The 18,193-nt window shown below is 34.8% G+C and overlaps 1 protein-coding gene across 1 annotated transcript; it reads left to right on the top strand.

Moving 5' to 3' along the window:
• Positions 1-9,438: 9,438 nt before the first annotated feature.
• LOC145278048 (caspase-2-like) lies at positions 9,439-17,821 on the top strand. The gene is made up of 2 exons (XM_080130276.1): positions 9,439-11,786; positions 17,513-17,821. The coding sequence occupies exon 1, from the start codon at positions 9,711-9,713 to the stop codon at positions 11,106-11,108; it is 1,398 nt and encodes a 465-aa protein (XP_079986402.1). The 5' UTR covers positions 9,439-9,710; the 3' UTR covers positions 11,109-11,786; positions 17,513-17,821.
• The last annotated feature ends 372 nt before the right edge of the window (positions 17,822-18,193 follow it).

Here is an 18,193-nt window from a genome sequence, read left to right as displayed (position 1 = left end):
CGGATGTTGGACCGTGTTTACGATCTAACAGCCTCATCAGACCTTACAGAAATGGTTGGTTAGTATTAGGAAGAATTGTTTTTAGGAGGAATACGGGGGGGGGAAGAGGGGGGTTTTGGAGTACGAGATAATAGAGGGGGAAGGCGGGTAATGACAATATTTCAGTTTTGAAGTTTAAAGTATATTAGGTTGTATTGTGTGCGGGGGGTAGCAGATTCAGGTAGGCTTGGGTGGAGATATGTGGATATAGGGAGGGGGAGGGGAGAGAGGATGGTAAAGAGAAAAGAAAAAAGAGAGGGGGTAATGAGAGGAGGGGGGGAAAGAGTTTACATTTTTGGGTTTTTAAATTTTGACTACTTTTTTTTCCTGTTCGATAAGGTATATTAATTAGGTGAGAGGGAGAGAGATAGATGGGAGGAAAGGGAGGGAAAGGGAAGAAGATTAGTACGGCTGTCATTTTTGGCAGTTACAGAGTTACATGGTTGTTGTTCATTTCATAGTGGGTTGTTTTTAAAGTTAAGAGTTAATACAGACATTGACGGACGCGTAAGAGCGCATAATATATATACATACATATTACAGACCAATGTGTAGACACATAGGCACATACATATAAAAACAATGCCTATGCAGATGTACATGGGTCTACATGCAGACATATACACACATACACGCAACTCTCGTACACATATATATACTCACATATGTATACAAATATAAGTACATGCTCACACATACATAAACATACACACCCATCCGAGTACATATACGTGGATATGCAGATCTCCAGTAAGAAGTAGATGCATACATACACATACACAGACATATACATACAAGTACACACATACGCACGGGCTCATGCACACATATACATAATTACCTAAAAATATATATTTATAAAATATGAATATGTAGACCCATATAGGCACATATATATACACAATTATACAAATATATGCATATCCACATCTGCATATACATACGCATACCGGCATGCATACATCTATGCCTAGTAAATAAAGTAAAGTTAGGATAAATAAATAATAATAATAAATAAATAAATGAGTACATGGTTTAATTTAGTTAAGTTAAGTAAATTAAACTATGCTACCCCCACACACAATACAACCTAATATACTTTAAACTTCAAAACTGAAATATTGTCATTACCCGTCTTCCCCCTCTATTATCTTCTACCCCAAAACCTCCCTCTTTTTCCCCGTATTCCTCCTAAAAACAATTCTTCCTAATACTAACCAACCATTTCTGTAAGGTCTGACGAGGCTGTTTGATCGTAAACACGGTCCAACATCCGAAACATATGTAACCAAACAGATAAAATGGTAATAAAAAATAAAACATATATATATATATATATATATATATATATATATATATATATATATATATATATATATATATATATTTAATTTAAATACTAAAAAAACAAAAAAACGGGCAGGTGAAATTATTAAAATTTCCTTAAGGCCTTATTATCTGACCCTCTAAGAGGAAACGTCAGAATGATAAATTAAAAACTAAGAAACGAATGAGGAAAGAAGGGAATTTGGTTTCAGTTGGAAGACCAGTGAGAAAAAAAAAAAAAAAAAAAAAAATCTCACTGTTCAGGTGGTTTTAAATCAATAAATATCTCTAACTGATGTTTCAAAATCTGTGTAGACAAAAGATTTTGAAACATCAGTTGGAGATATTTATTGATTTAAAACCACCTGAACAGTGAGATTTTTATTTATTTTTTTTTCTCACTGGTTTTCCAACTGAAACCTAATCATTCTGACGTTTCCTCTTAGAGGGTCAGACGATAAGGCCTTAAGGAAGTTTTGATAATTTCACCTGCCCGTTTTTTTTTTGTTTTTTTGGTATTTAAATTAAATTATGTTTCCTCTGAAATTTCTCCTTCCATTTTGCTGTACTAAGAATTTACTTATATATATACTAGCAAAGATACCCGTGCTTCGCACGGAGCTTTGTTGCGCACTCGGGTACCAAAATCTGTGGGCACCTTTCCAGTAAGTTGATGTTGTAAGAGCAACGATTGCATAAGGTGATTAACATTTTAACTACCTCTTGTAGTGACTGAAATTCAATCAGGAACTTCACAAAACATTTTCATCAAAAAGGAAGGTTACTTGATGTTACATAGTAAGTTTTTCATTGAAGTAATTTTCAACTCTTGCTTAAATTTTATCTTGCACATTCAATACTAAAAACTTACCACAATCAGATCATGTCAGTTTTTCCTCATATCCATTTCTCGAACTTTTCACTGAAGAGCCTCAGGGTAAACTACATTTCTGCTGCTTTGATTTGGAGCCAGAATGTAGAGTTTTTCTGAACTTCCTGTCCGGCTGATGGAGACGTAGAACATACCGTGACTGAAGCAGTCTGATGTCAAGTCTACGCCAATGGTGTTAAATGTCTGACCTTGACTTTTGTTTATGCTCATTGCAAAACACACCTTCACAGGAAATTGGAGTCTCCGGAATTTAAATGGAAGTTCTGAGTCCGATGGAACTAAGGGGATCCTTGGCAGTAGAACGGTTTCGCCTTTGTAGGGACCACAGGAAATGGTGGCCTCAAGTACATTGGTGTGCAATCTGGTGATAACACATCTGGTTCCGTTTGTTGTTTTTGGCGGTTCCAAGGATCGAAGAATCATGATTGGCGATCCAATTTTGAGATTTAAAATGTGTGGAGGCATTCCAGATATCTCCAAAGAGTTTAAAAACTCCACAGGGTAGTGAACAGCTTCATATTCATTAGTAGCCGAATCAACTGACTTGTATTGCTTTGTGTCTCCTGGAAATTCATCCATTATTGAATTGTTCAAATGATTCACATTGCTGTTTAATGGCGAAATAATAGCCCTCTCAGCAAGCCAATCCGGTGATTTTCCATTGTTTTGCAGGTCTGGGTACACTTTGTCTTTCAGTTGCTTCTGATTACCGACACATTTACCAAGCGCAGTTGGAATCTTAATTGTGTCAGGTGAAGAAGTGATAGGAAACTGACCATTACCGATTTGGAGAAGCAATTTTGAGAAGTCTGCTGCAGCTGTGTTATCAGAGATATAGGCTCTCATATTAGTAGTCAGTCTCTTCACTATAACGTGCCTCCAGAGATAGGATTGTTTCAAACTTGCATTGACAATGTTAGCCCTTGTGCCATTTTTAACCACTGGGAGGATTTGACGGAAATCACCGCAAAATAAGGTTGGAATGCCACCCATGGGATTCTTGTTTCCTGTGATGTCTTGCAGTGTTCGGTCAATTGCTTCATAAGCACTCTTGTGCGTCATTGGGGCTTCGTCTACAATGATTGCAGAGGTGTCTCTAATTACATTTGCCAAGGCTGAGTTACCAGTAATTTTGCAAACTGGCTGATCCATTCGATGAGTATCCAAGGGTACTTTAAAAGTGCTGTGAAGAGTGCGGCCACCTTGTAGTAGAGTAGCAGCAATGCCACTGAATGCTGTTGCAAGCACAATCTTTCTCATGGATCTAATCTTTGCAAGGATCAAATTGATTACAAAAGTCTTGCCCGTACCACCTGGAGCATCAAGAAACATCATGTTTTTGTTCATTTCACCTTGTGCTTCCAACATTGCCATGAATGAATTGTAAACTTCTCTTTGAGAATCGGTCAGTTTTTCTTGCATATTTTCTGCTTGTAGGGAAAGTTCTTCAAGATTATAAGTAACTTCACGTTGATACTCTCTCGCGAGTCTTTCATCTCTCCCTTGCGTTGGTGCAGGTAATCCATAGCTTGCCAATGGTTGACCGCACATAAGGAGAACTTTTTCTTCAATTAGACAACGAGTTTTATTGTAGATGTCCTCATTAAAATCTGCTTCTGGATTGTTAACTTCTTGCCTGTATCTGTGAAGAATGTCTTCAGATATTACATCACGAAAAGCCATCCAGATCTCAAGAGGATTTCTTGGCTCACAGGCTGTTAAAATTATCACAAATAGGCTTCGCAAATTTGAAGGTGATTGAGTGGCACTTGCCTCTCCTACTGCTTGATGCAAGTGATGGTCATTTTCTAGAAGGCCTCGAGCAAGGCACGCTGCTCTGTATGTTTCAAACACCTGACCATTGTATGCTCGCAAATTTTGAAATGAAGTTGGACCAGCAACCTCATTGAGCAACAGGCATAAGAAATAACACTCCCCTGCTTTTGGACTAATCGTGTAGATTCTCCCAATGCATGGTGCCTTCCATACATCATCATTTTCAGTACCTTCAACTTGTACCCCACGCATTCTTCTCATCCATTTCTTTGTCGATTTGTTCCAAGTGTAAAACTCAGGGACTTCTGCGTATTTGAGACCCCTTGCAAAGTCATCCTCATGGCAGAGTTGAAAAAATGCTGTCAAAGTTGTGGCAGGCGGTGGACCTTGGGCTCGTTCCAGAGCAGTATCAGCTGAGAACATGACACGCTGCCCATTTTCAAGATGAACAGAAAGTTGTACAATTGGGGGGAAATGTTCATAGATGGGATGTTCCAATATCCTCCAGGCCGCCTCTGAACTGCCGACATACCTTGCATTCTGGAACTGCTGGATCTCATCCACAATGTGACTTTGTACTTGGCCTTGTTGGTTAGCTGCTCCATCAGTTCTTTGTAGTTCAAACACTGCTTGATCACATCCTTTATTCACGTATTTGAGGACATATTTGATGCTTTGGATCGAGCTGCAAATTTCTACGTTAATGTGAGCGTTGAACTGCTGAAGGAGGACCTTGTTGTACGGAACAATCCACTGGTTTGTTATTTCTTGATTAACATACCGACCATTTCTCTTCATCCTTATTGTACCAGTCTGGCCTCCATCTTCTGGTTTTCTTCGCCTGTACTTGGGGTAAGAGTCTTGGCCTTGCTCGGTACACTGAAGAAATTCTTTTGGGTATTTTTTGGAACATTTGTTGTCAATCATACATGGACAATTTGGATTAAATGGTCCACAAGGTCCATGCACCATATGTGCCATCACTTTAGCATGAAGATCAGGATCTTCCTCTTTGTCAGGGATCTCTGCATATCTGCAGAGATCCATTTTTTCTGGTAGAAGTTTGTCCTCTGGGGCCTGCCAGGTGAGGATGTGTGCATGCGGCAGTCCTCTTTTTTGATATTCAATACTGTACAGGAAAGCCCTCAGCCTGCCAAATCCTCCCTTTTTAATAAATTCAAGTAATTTTTTTAGCTTCTGCCTGAAAACCCTGGCAACAATATCTGGACGATCCTGAGGGTCTTGCCCTTGAAGACAATTTTCTGTAATTTCTGTCCACTTTGGATTTGTTGTGAACGTGATGAAGAGGTCGGCTCGGCCCATTCGCCGAACATATGCCATGGCATCACTTTGACGCTCAAACATGTATCGAGGGCCTCCTGTATAAGTTGCCGGAAGTACAACTCGTTGACCAAACTGTTCTGGATTCCCATCCTCCCTAAGAATTGAATCTCTCAAGTTGCTATAATTGTCAGCTCTCAGGGTCTGTTGCTCACGCCTCAGGAACTGTAAACGTTCTGTTTCAATCTTGCAGTACACATCCACCAGCCATTGTTGAAATAGCCTTCGGTACCAGAGAAAATAGTTTCCAGGCCGAGTCATTAAATGGTACGAATAAAATTGCTGTTGGGTAACTTTTCGCCCATTGGATGCCTTCATTTAGATGTTGTAAGATGGAGAAGCATAGGGGTACATTAACGGGTACATTAAAGTATCGTAGAGGGGATGTAGTTCGGAGATCCATTTTAATGTATCATTTCTAAAACGCAAGACAATATCCCGGTTAGCTGTTGGTTCATTCTCCATTAATATTCCAATCTCATACGTTGTTGTTGGAGCATTGAATCACCGTGGATGCTCTTCTTGCGGCCTTCGGTCTTCCCTTATGACAACTTTATGTTCTACCAAGTGTTCTTCTTCAATCCTCTCCTTTGTTGTTTTCAGCTGACAAATAAAGCTGCTGTTCTCATGTAAAAATTCAGTCAGACTTTGGAGAATGTCTCTATTGAGTCTACTGTCACGTCCCCGATTATGTAGTTCCTCTTCCAGACTATCCAAGAAGTAGACTTGAATAAACTTTGCTGTTTCATCTTCAGGTGGTAAAAGACTCCCAATCTGGTGGCAAACCTGGCCTCGAATTCTAAAAGAAGGATTCCACCCATGTACTGCCGCAATTTTGTGACCAAATGATGTCATTGCAAAACAATTGTTATAACAGCGTAGATTTTGCAGAAAATCTTTAGAGATGGGACCATTGCCGGAGAGCAAATCTTGAAGCAACTGAGGCAGTGGTGGAAAGCTATCAAGCACAACTTTGCCAGAAGGACAACAACAACCAGGGGTTTCTCCTTTAAATTTTACAGCTGAGCAATGTTGACATACTTTGTCCATTTTTCCTATATCAGCTGTAGTGAGAGAGTCATTTTTGTTGTAGAGCAATCCTTTTCTATTGCAGTGTTCTATTTCATGGTGTCTCAAAGCAGTCATTCGTTGTCTAGCTGCCTCGTTTTCTGTCAATTGCTGGGGCAAAGTCATACTCTCTCTCCATGCAGCCTCTCGTTGTTGCCCTTGGTATAGGCGAAAGCTTCGTTGGGTTTCCGATTCATTCTGATGTCGTTCAGCCACTCTCAACTGACCTTGTGTACGTCTACTTACCTCATATAATTCATTCGATCGTAATATTGCTTCTCTTTCCAGTGCATATCTTTGCCTTTCTTGAATTTCATCTTGTGATGAATTTAACCGCCTTACAGCATGTCTAGTTCTGTCAGCTTCACGTTGGGTTTCTCTTTCCAAATCTGACAGTCTTGCTCTCCTTTCTCTTTGACGTATCCTGTTAAGTTCTAGACGTCTTTCTCTATCTGAATTGTTTTCATTGGAGCGAATTGCAGCAACTCTTAGTCTATTAGCTTCCAATCTTTCCATTCTTTCTTCCTCACTTTCGTTTCTACTTCGTTTGGGTGGCATAATTTCGGTTTTAAACGGAATTGTTTAACGATATTAATGATTGTAAATTAATTAAGCGTAAAGGAAATGTATACTAACTGAAATGGACGAACTATAAATAATATTTCTGAATAGTACAATTATAAACAATTATATTGTACCTATTTACTATGCCTCCCCACGGGACAGAGTTAGACACAAGGGTCGTTTTTTAACGTGGAGAAAAGGTACAAAAATAAAAATTGTCTCAGTCGTGAAGGATTTCTCCTCCACCGAAAGAGAACAAGAAAATGAAGTGCAGCATCTGAAGAACAGATACTACACTTTGATCTTGACCAAAAGGAATGAATAAAAGCGACCTACGTGTGACTCATTACTTCCGGGTGTAAACGTCACAATCTAAAAGTAATAATTAAAAAAAAAAAGTAAATGTAAAATAAATGTAATACCAACTTAGGTTAACTAAGTAAACAGTACAATTAAAACAGTTCTATTAAAACAAATAATTACTAAGATCTAGGTAATTGTTAGTCTCATTGTTATGGTTTTATAGAAAAAAATGTGTAAAAAAAGTTCTGCTTTTGTGAGTACGTGTATTTCTTTTAAATTACATAACCTTTTTATTTTATTAATTATATCTCTTTTAAATTTATATATTTTGTTAGTAAACTGGAAGAAATTCAGTTGAATAAAACCTTGTTCGTGTTCTTTACGTTAAACTCATATTTTTATAAAAGGTTCATCCGGTTTAAAGAAAGCGCTAAGTTTAAATAAGACTGGAAATAACTAATTCAATATATAAATAGAAAAATGAAATAAATATAAGCTTTAAGTCTTAAGATAGTAATAATCAAAATGTAATAAATTATTTGTAGTTCAAATCTATGATAAGACAGGCTTTCGAAATAGGCTCGACCAGAAAGATTAAATTGGAACGAAATTATAATCTCCGTGCCATTTTCAAAACAACCCCACAAAAGTAACGGTATCCTGCAGTTGGTTAAATGACAATGGTTGTAAGAAAAATGTAAAAGAAAATGCGCTTATCTGTTTATTTTGACCTGTTTTATTTAATTAAAAAAACATTGGCTATAACTGGAAGAGAGCGTTATGTTTTGGGGGTTGTTTAAAAAATAGAATGGAAATAAAGTTAGTTCCGTTTTAATTGTCTTTAATTACGGCAAGCGCTAACAAAATCGAAAAATCACTGTTTACATTCGAAATGTTAACTTTTATAGGTTTACAGGTTTGCTTACAAGGCTGGGGGTGTTTAATACAATTATTTTACTAAATTGATTTTTTTCATTTAAAAATAAAATTATTTCTTTTTTAATAAAGTTTTATTTTAAAATATTTGTTTTTGTTTATTTATATAAAATTACGATAGTTGAATTGTATTCTTTCAATTATATTGGCAAGTAAAATATAAAAGATTAAAACGGAACGAAATTGAAATTTCCATTACATTTTCAATACAATCCCAAAACATAAAGCTTTCCTCGCCAATGAATTGTTTTGATAATATACGTAAAGTGAAATAAATCGAATATAAAATTAAATGAAAATATATTAAATAATTAAATGTTAAATAGATTTTGTAAATAGTACAGTTGAAATGATTAAAATATTTCCAATATGTAATAAGGTCGAGGTAATTAGTTAAAGAGATTTAATATAATGTGATATGCAAATGAGCATAAGTCATTCGATATGGGGGTGGTTTGTAGACTAGTATATAAAGAAATTAGGCATAGATTCTTATGTCTCCTATAACAGAAACATCCTAAAATGGGTTCTAATGTTTCTCTACCAGGAGAGATCTACCCTCTTACCTCCTTTATATTTCGTTGATGATGGAGAGCTGTACACACAGACAGGAACACACGAACCCTATTACTTTATAAAAAAAAATATATATATATATATATATATATAATATTTAATTAATATGAACATAAAGAGCACATTTTAGATAACTCACAATAAAGGTGTGTATTCTCTCTCTCTCTCTCTCTATATATATATATATATATATATATATATATATATATATAATGTATATATTTTATTTGCTCTATCTTGTATATCGAGCTATTTTTATTTAGGTGGGATAGTGCTTATAGATTATTACTGCCAATAATATTTTGTAAAACTTATAATCATAGGTTTCCATACCAGTTGATTGTTAGATAATTTTATTCTGAAGAGTATATATAGATATATGTCTTTCTCTCTCAGAGAGAGAGAGAGAGAGAGAGAGAGAGAGAGAGAGAGAGAGAGAGAGAGAGAGAGAGAACACAAACCTTTATTGTGATTTATATAAAATGTACTTTTTATTTATTTATTTATTTATTTATTAATAATTATGTCAATTGAAATCTAAAACTATTAACCAATCAACGTTAACATTTAACTGGGAAATCCTGGAGTCTAAAAATAGAACTGTACTTTTTGAGTTATTCCCCTTTAATCAATAATACACCAACAACAGAAATGCGGAAATAAGTTTTCAATGTTTACGTAAACTTTTTGAAATTTTAGAGTAATATCGATCACATATATTTTAAATAGTCAACTTTTGTTAAATGTTCCCAATTGGATTTTAACTGATTACGATCTTTTGATATTAATTACATGTCCAGTGTTTAACATATAGTTTAACTTTAGTAAGTTTCACTTGTTGCAAGATTTCCGAGAAAAGGGGAAAGTCAGGACTGCCAAACGACCCACCATGAATGATTACTTTCGAAAGACCCTCACGAACTCGCGTGTTTATTTGGTGGATAATATTGATTATGACAGCTTGAGAGATTTCCTTATCGAATCAGAAACTTTGCCCGTAAATCTGATCGAAAACATTGACAGCAACCCGAATCGGCGACGAAGGGTGAGAGAAATGTTGGACTGCCTTCCACGTCGACCCGATTTTGCTTTTTCCACATTTTTGGCTTCTCTTCATAAATCGAAGCAACAACATATTGCCGATAAGCTGTACGAAGAAGCGTGTAGCTTAATTGGTTTCGGTGATTATCAGTTGAAAGAAACGTTAAAAAATACGATTGAAACAATTTTATCGTCGTCATCAATAACAAATAGCGAAAATAATTGCGTTGTTCCTCAGGCAAACTCGGTTTTACAATTAAGACAACGCCAGGAGCCGATCGAAAACAGTTATGTACCGGCGATCCAGGAGGAACAATCATCATTTCACCATGAATGTGACGACGAAGCAATGGACGAACAGGCATCAAACAGATCAGAGTTTTCTTCTTTAAAATCGGCTAACTATTCGAAAAACTGTTCCTTCCCTTCCACTTTTCAAAACGAATCAAAAGAAACCTTTTCCCGTTCTTCTTTTTATTCTCAACAAAAACAGGAAAGTGAAAATAACACTGTCTATCAAATGGATTCTAACCCCCGAGGTCTCCTTTGCATATTAACAACGGCAAAACGGTCGGGACTAAAAAGTGACTCTCTCCCTGTTACCCGGCATAATGACAAGGAACCCGAAGCTTCGTCGCATACGACGGAAAATACCTCCGTTACTTTAGAACGTGACGCCGAACTTCAGAGCCTTTTCTGGAAATTTGGTTTCTATTCTTGTGTCATAGAGCTGACCGATGCAACATTCCACCCCGATAAACTGAGCACAACTATCCTCCAATTCGCACAACTGCCCTTACACTCCAAACTTGACTGCTGCGCGATTGCCCTGCTGGGGTTTTCCGCTGAGGATCTACACTTGTCTAAAACCCTTTCTTGGTTTAACAACAAAAACTGCCCACTTCTAGCTGGTAAACCGAAGCTGTTTCTTATCCAAGTTCCTGACAACGACGACGCAACCTTATCGAGATTGATGTCGGGGGTCGAAATGCCCAAGGATTCTTTGGTCGCAATCGGCCTTGAAGAAACCAACACTCAGCCCGGACTGGTGACCTCTCTCTTCCACGTTTGCCAACACATGGATCAACCTTGTTATTCGATGCAGGAGGTTTTCGAACGAGTGCAACAGTTCAATATTAATATAGCAAAAAGGACAGTCGAAATAACAGAATCCTTCACGAAATCATGGATTGTCAACCCTCATTGCAACCTTGAAAAAAAAGATATTTCTTTAAGTACAACATAAATTCAAAGGTCAAAATACGAAACCGTTAACATTCGAAATAATAAATAAATAAATGGTTAAGTCCAAAAATTCAGTACATAAAGTTAAGACGCCGGAAATGGACTCGGTTTAGCTAAAATATGTAACGGAACGGAAGTCACTAAGCATGAAACGAAATACGAAACCACATGAAATAATTTATTTCAAAAAATTATTTTAGTTTTAACACTTCTTGTGCTATCATGAAACAATAAAAAAAAAAAAATAAATTTCGGTACTCGTGCACTTTTGCCACCGTGCTGAAATAATAACGTTATTATTTTGAAAACCATTCTTAACATGGGGAGGGGAAGGTGTTTTGTAACTATTCTGTGCTTCCACCTAACAATTTAATTAAAAAAATAAAATAAAAAAGATACAGTGAAGCTTGAATTTATCCTGAAAAAAACAAAAACAAAACTATTTAAAAATAGCGCTGTGGCAGAAGTACACACGTACTTAATTTTTTAAACAAAATGACTCCTCATGTAATAATGTTAACGACAAGCAACATTTTTAATGCCTTATTTTTCTGGTACCACTCTGTAGCGATATTACCCGAAGGTCTTAATATCATACGAACTACTTGCCGGCGACAAATTTAACTATGATATTCGTTTATACCAAACCCAAATATCGCTAGAAATCAACTCTTTTATGGTGAGTCTTCATTTGGTCCTCGATGACATATTGACCGTTTTTTGTTTTTATTAAATCACGTGTAATTCTAAATAGGTACCGTCACGGTGATTCTTTTCCGGGACGCCAGGACGCCAGCTCGCCAAAAAGTACGCCACGGGCCAAATTTCATTCCGTCATAAAAACAACTTGTTTTTACACTTTTATCTCGCGAATAAACATGAAATTATATATTGAAAACCGCGTTTATTATTTTTAATATCCAACAACGGAGTTGAAGTCAATAATTCCGATTTTAAAACAAAACTAATTTTTTTGATAAATCTCTGTTTGGCGTACTCATGAATTATTTTTTTCTAAACAATAAAATTGAATAAAGTTTATTTTTACAAGAATGTTCAGACATTTACCTAGCAAATAAGCATAAAAATATATATGAAAAACCGCGTTTATTATTTTAAAAAAAAACAATCAAAAATATACACCCCGTATGAAGTCAGTTTCGTTTAAGAAAAAAAAAAAAAAAAAGCAACTTCATACCCGATGTATTAGCAGTGTCAGAAATTTCGTGAAAATAGTGAATAATTCCACCCCATCTTTCCAAGCTTATAACTCCTCGAAAAATGTAATTCAAGCCCTAATTTTTTTTTTCAATTAAAGGAGTAAGGACCAAGGTTTTATTTTAAAAAAAAAACAAAACAAAACAATGTGTTTTTTTTTTTAAAAAGGTTTTAAACTTCGGACTTTACAGGTAAATTTCTAAAAAACTGTTTTTTTTTTGTTTTAAATTTGAATATATTATTTATTGACCTTTTCTCTTCAATTTGTGATATATAAACCTATTAAACATAAATTAATTATTTACTTTTTAATAGACATTTCAAAATGAGAGGCGTAAATTATTCGACCCCCTATCTTTCTAAGCTTATAACTCCTCGAAAAATGTAATTCAAGCCCTAATTTTTTTTTCAATTAAAGGAGCAAGGACCAAGGTTTCATTAAAAAAAAAAAAAAAAAGACAAAAAGAAAAAATGTGTTCTTATAAAATAAGGTTTTAAACTTCGGACTTTACAGGTAAATTTCTAAAAAACTGATTTTTTTTTTTGTTTTAAATTTGAATATATTATTTATTGACCTTTTCTCTTCAATTTGTGATATATAAACCTATTAAACATAAATTAATTATTTACTTTTTAATAGACATTTCAAAATGGGGGGGGCGTGAAAATGGGGGGGGCGTGAAAATGGGGGGGGCGTGAATTTAAAAAAAACGTTTGTCTAAAATATTATATTCGGTTTATTGGAAAGAACATAAAATTTCACATTGACCCTGAAAATATCGTAAAAATAGAATCAATAGAAAAATTTTGATAGATTTTTAAAATTTAAAAATTTAAAAATATTGAGTTTAAAAATTGAAAAATATTGAGTTCGGAAAATTCATTACTGTTTTAAAAAAAAAATAAAAATATTTTTATTACTTTTAAAACAACTGTAATAGTTTATTTTGGAAGTATAATCCATAAAGAAAATAAATAACCCACTTTTAACAGAGAAATTACGAGATTTTTATATTGTATTCGCAGTTTCGTGTTAGGGGTGTCAAAAATTCCTACAAAAATTCTGATACTGCTACCGATGTATGTATAGTTTGGATTTTTTTTTTTAAATAATAAACGCGGTTTTTCCTATACATTTTATGATTATTTGCTAGGTAAATGTCTGAACATTCTTGTAAAAATAAACTTTATTTAATTTTTTTTTTTAGAAAAAATAATTCGTGAGTACGCCAAACACAATTTTATCAAACCAAGTCACTTTCGTTTAAGGAAAAAAAAAAGGTAAAACTATACAAACACCGTGACAGCGAATTAACCCTAACCCTAACCCTAAACCCTAACCCTAACCCTAACCCTAACGCTGTCACGGTGTTTGTATAATAACACCAAAAAAAAGGAAGTCAACTTTATACCCGATGTATAATTTGGATTTTTTAAAAAATAATAAACGCGGTTTTTCCTATATATTTTATGCTTATTTGCTAGGTAAATGTCTGAACATTCTTGTAAAAATATACTTTATTCAATTTTATTCTTTAAAAAAGATAAGTCATGAGTACGCCAAACAGAGATTTATAAAAAAAATGGGTTTGTATTACTACACATAGATTCGAAAAAGTTGTCAAAAAACAAATATATAACAAATAAATGTTATCAAAGGCAAGATAAGTTACTTTTCTACCAAACTGGATATATTTTTCGTGTTTTTATTCAATGTAACATGTTTATTCAGCTCGACAAACATACATTGTTTACCGATGTAATGGAAAATTCGAAATGGCGCCCGACTCTCTCTTTAACACGGTAAGTTTGGAAAAAGGTGTTATAAATAATAAATTAGACAAAATACTATTAAAAAACACCGAATATATGTCAACCTATGTCACGGTAACATATATTGAGCGAATTTCTAACAGTATTTTGTCTAGTTTATTATTTATAACACCTTTTCCCGAACTTAACGTGTTAAAGAGAGAGTCGGGCGCCATTTTGAATTTTCCATTACATCGGTAAACACTGTATGCTTTTCGAGCAGAATAAACATGTTACATTGAATAAAAACACGAAAAATATATCCAGTTTGGTAGAAAAGTAACTTATCTTGCCTTTGATAGCATTTATTTGTTATATATTTGTTTTTTGACAACTTTTTCGAATCTATGTGTACAGTAATACAAACCCCTTTATCATTTACCTGCCTGTTTATTTAAAAAAAAAATTATTTTTTCCTTTTAATCAAATCAAATTTGGTCAATGTCAAGTTTCTTAACAACTTCTCCAAAAACTATAAAATGACGACTGGTGTTGAAACTTATTTTACGTTAAATTCATAAAGAAAAGTGATCTCCCACAAGTAATTTCTTCATATCATGAAAACTACTTATTTGCCCCAAATTTAAGTGTGGTATTCGTTTGCAGCGTCACCGAAAACCTTAAAAGGTCATCATTTTAAAGTTTTTGGGGAAGTTGGAAAGAAACTTGACATTGATCTCAAATTTGATCGGTTAACGATTTCTAGCCAGTATTTTTGTAATGATTGCGTGTTGAATTATGTCCATGTTGACCTTAATGCAAGCTAAAAATGTCAGACAAGACATTTTGCATTAAAATGTGTTTGTTCTTATTAAAAAAAAATAATAATTGCTGAATCTTAGTGCATTTTTTTTAACTAACCACGTAAAATTTTTGTGTCATTTTGCGCTGAATTTTCAATCAAGTTTGCCTAGTTTTAACGAGTGGAAATTAGCCGCAGTGATGAATTGTGATACAACGAAACAGTACTGTATGTGGATGACTACAAATATATATATATATATGTATATATATATATATATGAACAAATGATTAATAAAACATGTTAAAAGACATCTTGGAAAAGAGTTAAAAACATATTTAATTTTAAAAAGGAAGCACAAGATAAGTGGATAGTCCTTAATCCGCAGAGTTTCAAAGAAATACTCTCCTTCTCATCAGAGGGCAGGAATTAGCAAAATGCGGGATCAGATTTTGCATGTAAAAGTATTTAATGAAACTACAAGTAAGTCACAGATCTTATTTGGTTAAAAAAATGGTGAGGTAAGGGAAATAGGAGGTAAAAGAAAAATGATAAAAAGATTTCACATGAATGGATAGTCCGGTGAAGGGAAAAATCCAAGAATGGTAAAATCCAAAACGGTCGAATTAAAAATTTCCAATCCAATGGGTAAGTTTATATATATATATATATATATATATATATATATATATATATATATATATGGATTCACTGGATTTTGCACTCATCAACCATGGGAACACACTTTCACGTGAAACCATTTTTCATTTTTACCCGACTCCATTTGTTTCATTGTTGTCTACTTCACTTTCACGCTAGTATGATCTAGTTCATACCTAGTTTCTTTAAATGCTTTACAAACAAAATTTGTTTACGCATTTTGCTAACTCCTCTCTTCTGGTGAGAAGGAAAGTATTTCTTCGAAACTCTGCGGATTAAGGACTTTCACCTCTCTTTGTGTTTCCTTTCTGAATAATAAATGTTTTTAACGCTTACTAAAATGTTTCCCAACATATTTTATTAAACCCATATATATATATATATACAGGGTGTCCACAAAGTCTGGCTGCATAATCTACACGGTGCCCACAAAGTGTGGCTGCATAATGTAGCCAGACTTTGTGGACACCCTGGATATATATATATATATATATATATATATATATATACACTCGTAATTGTCTGTATTTTTGAGATGAGGTGTTTTCATTGATTGAGATTGTCAGACTGACTTCCTCATCTTGGTTGTTATCGTCACAACGTTTCAGCCGTTTTGCCCCCCGGCCTTCATCAGGTGTTTTGTATCGAACTGGGGAACCGTTTGTTAGTAGTCCTAGTGACATATGGCTGAGTGGTCCTAGACGTTGTATCAAAGTTTACAGTTACCCAAAGGTGCTGAGTTCAATCCTGAATGAAGACAGTAAAAAGTAACATTCAAAACAGAGAATCAGCAACTATGTCCCAGAGCCTAGCTGGAGTCCGAACACGGTACCCCCGTAATAATAATAATAAAGGGTTGGGTTCGAGACTCCTAACAAACGGTTCCCCAGTTCGATACAAAACACCTGAAGAAGGCCGGAGGGCAAAACGGCCGAAACGTTGTGACGATAACAACCAAGATGAGGAAGTCAGTCTGACAATCTCAATCAATGAAAACACCTCATCTCAAAAATACAGACAATTACTAATTCTGTTAGATATTTTTAGTTTTTTAATTTGGTTAGGAAGACAAGAAAAAAATGGTTGTAGTTTATTGTCATACCCGGGACAATTTATAATCTATTATTATTATTATTATTATTTATTTATTTATTTTTTTTTTTTTTTTGTGTGTGTGTGTAGTTTCGATTTCTCATTTTGGGTTTCTGAAAATAGATTTATTCATGATTAAATTCCAAAAAAATCAGAGATAAAATGTTTTAATTCATCATCTGAAACATTGCACAAACAACACTGAAGATGATGTAGCCTTCGACCTTCTTCAGGCTTGTTGGTTGTTATCTTGGAAAAGAAAGAAAAGTTACTGGCTCTATAGATGGTTTCTTATTCTTGGAGTTGTTTTTTTTTGTAAAACTTTATTAGAGTTGCCTCCCCTTTGTCAATCAAATTTTTTCACACATACCAAACTACAGCCAAAAAACAAAAAAAACAACTCCAAGAATACAAAACCATCTATAGAGCCAGTAACTTTTCTCTTTTCTTTTCCAAAATAACGACCAACATGACTGACGAAAATCGAAGGCTACACAGACCGAAACGTTGCACAAATAACCCTCAAAATGAGAACAATAGTCCAATAAAAAAAAGTAATATAGAGTCAATTCTCTATTGAATATTATATTGTACCTAATATACAGCATTGATTTCAAAAGATTAGAAAAAAATGACTTGGGTGCCATCAGCTAGAATAAAAACAAAACATTTAGTACTTCAGCTGCATTCCCTACCATTTGAGCTATTGACAATGGACTACTACTGCAACAATTCGACAATCAGTTTGACAGTTTTTGTTGCTGCTTGTTTGTTGTTGTATTTATTGTTGCTATTGTTTGTTATTGCTAATTGTTTATTTATTGTTGTTTGTTTGTTGTTTATTATTGTTATTAATTGTTGTTTTTTTTGTTCTGCTACAGGAGTGAATAATGACCCTTGAGGTGATTGTAGGCCAAAATGAGATCATCGTGCAATTATCACGCTCAAGGGAGAAAAGGTTAAGTTCTTGAATCAGCTTTTATAGGGCAGATCTCATAGACCCTGCACAGCTCGAGTAGCCAATCTTTGAACTTTCTCCGAATGCTGAATATCATGCATTAGATACTATAGGATATCTCATATTTAAATTTTTTTTTTATTACATTTTCACCCCAAACAAGACACATTGCCACTGTGGTGTAGGGGGGCTTCTATCAGGGGCAGCAACTACTTGGGCACTATGTTGGGATTTGGGCAGCAAGATGTCGGTTCACGTTACACTTGAACTTCTGCATGTCAGTACAGTTGGGGAAGCAGGGACCTGGGATGGAATTCCAAAGTCTAGCGGTTCTGGGGAAGAAACTACTGGAGTAGAAAGATCTTCTACATCTAGGGATCTCTACTGTGTGGAGGTGGGATTTAACTGCCTGTTGGGTTTGTCGAGGGTGTCTACATCGTGGGGGCACAAGTGTCTGCAGTTCGTCAGAGCATTCACCATTAAAATACTTGTAGAACAGGCAGAGGGATGCAACATTTCGTCGATGGGACAGAGGTTGAAGCTTAGATGCTAGTTCAGAGCCTATCAGATTGACGACTCTCTTTTGAACCTTGTCTAGGAGCGA

Source organism: Euprymna scolopes, chromosome 6, assembly GCF_053919585.1.
Source record: "Euprymna scolopes isolate OS-2025 chromosome 6, ASM5391958v1, whole genome shotgun sequence".
Classification (NCBI taxonomy): Eukaryota; Metazoa; Mollusca; class Cephalopoda; order Sepiida; family Sepiolidae; genus Euprymna; species Euprymna scolopes.
The sequence above is the reverse complement of the archived record's forward strand: the minus strand, read 5'-3'. Positions and strand labels throughout refer to the sequence as shown.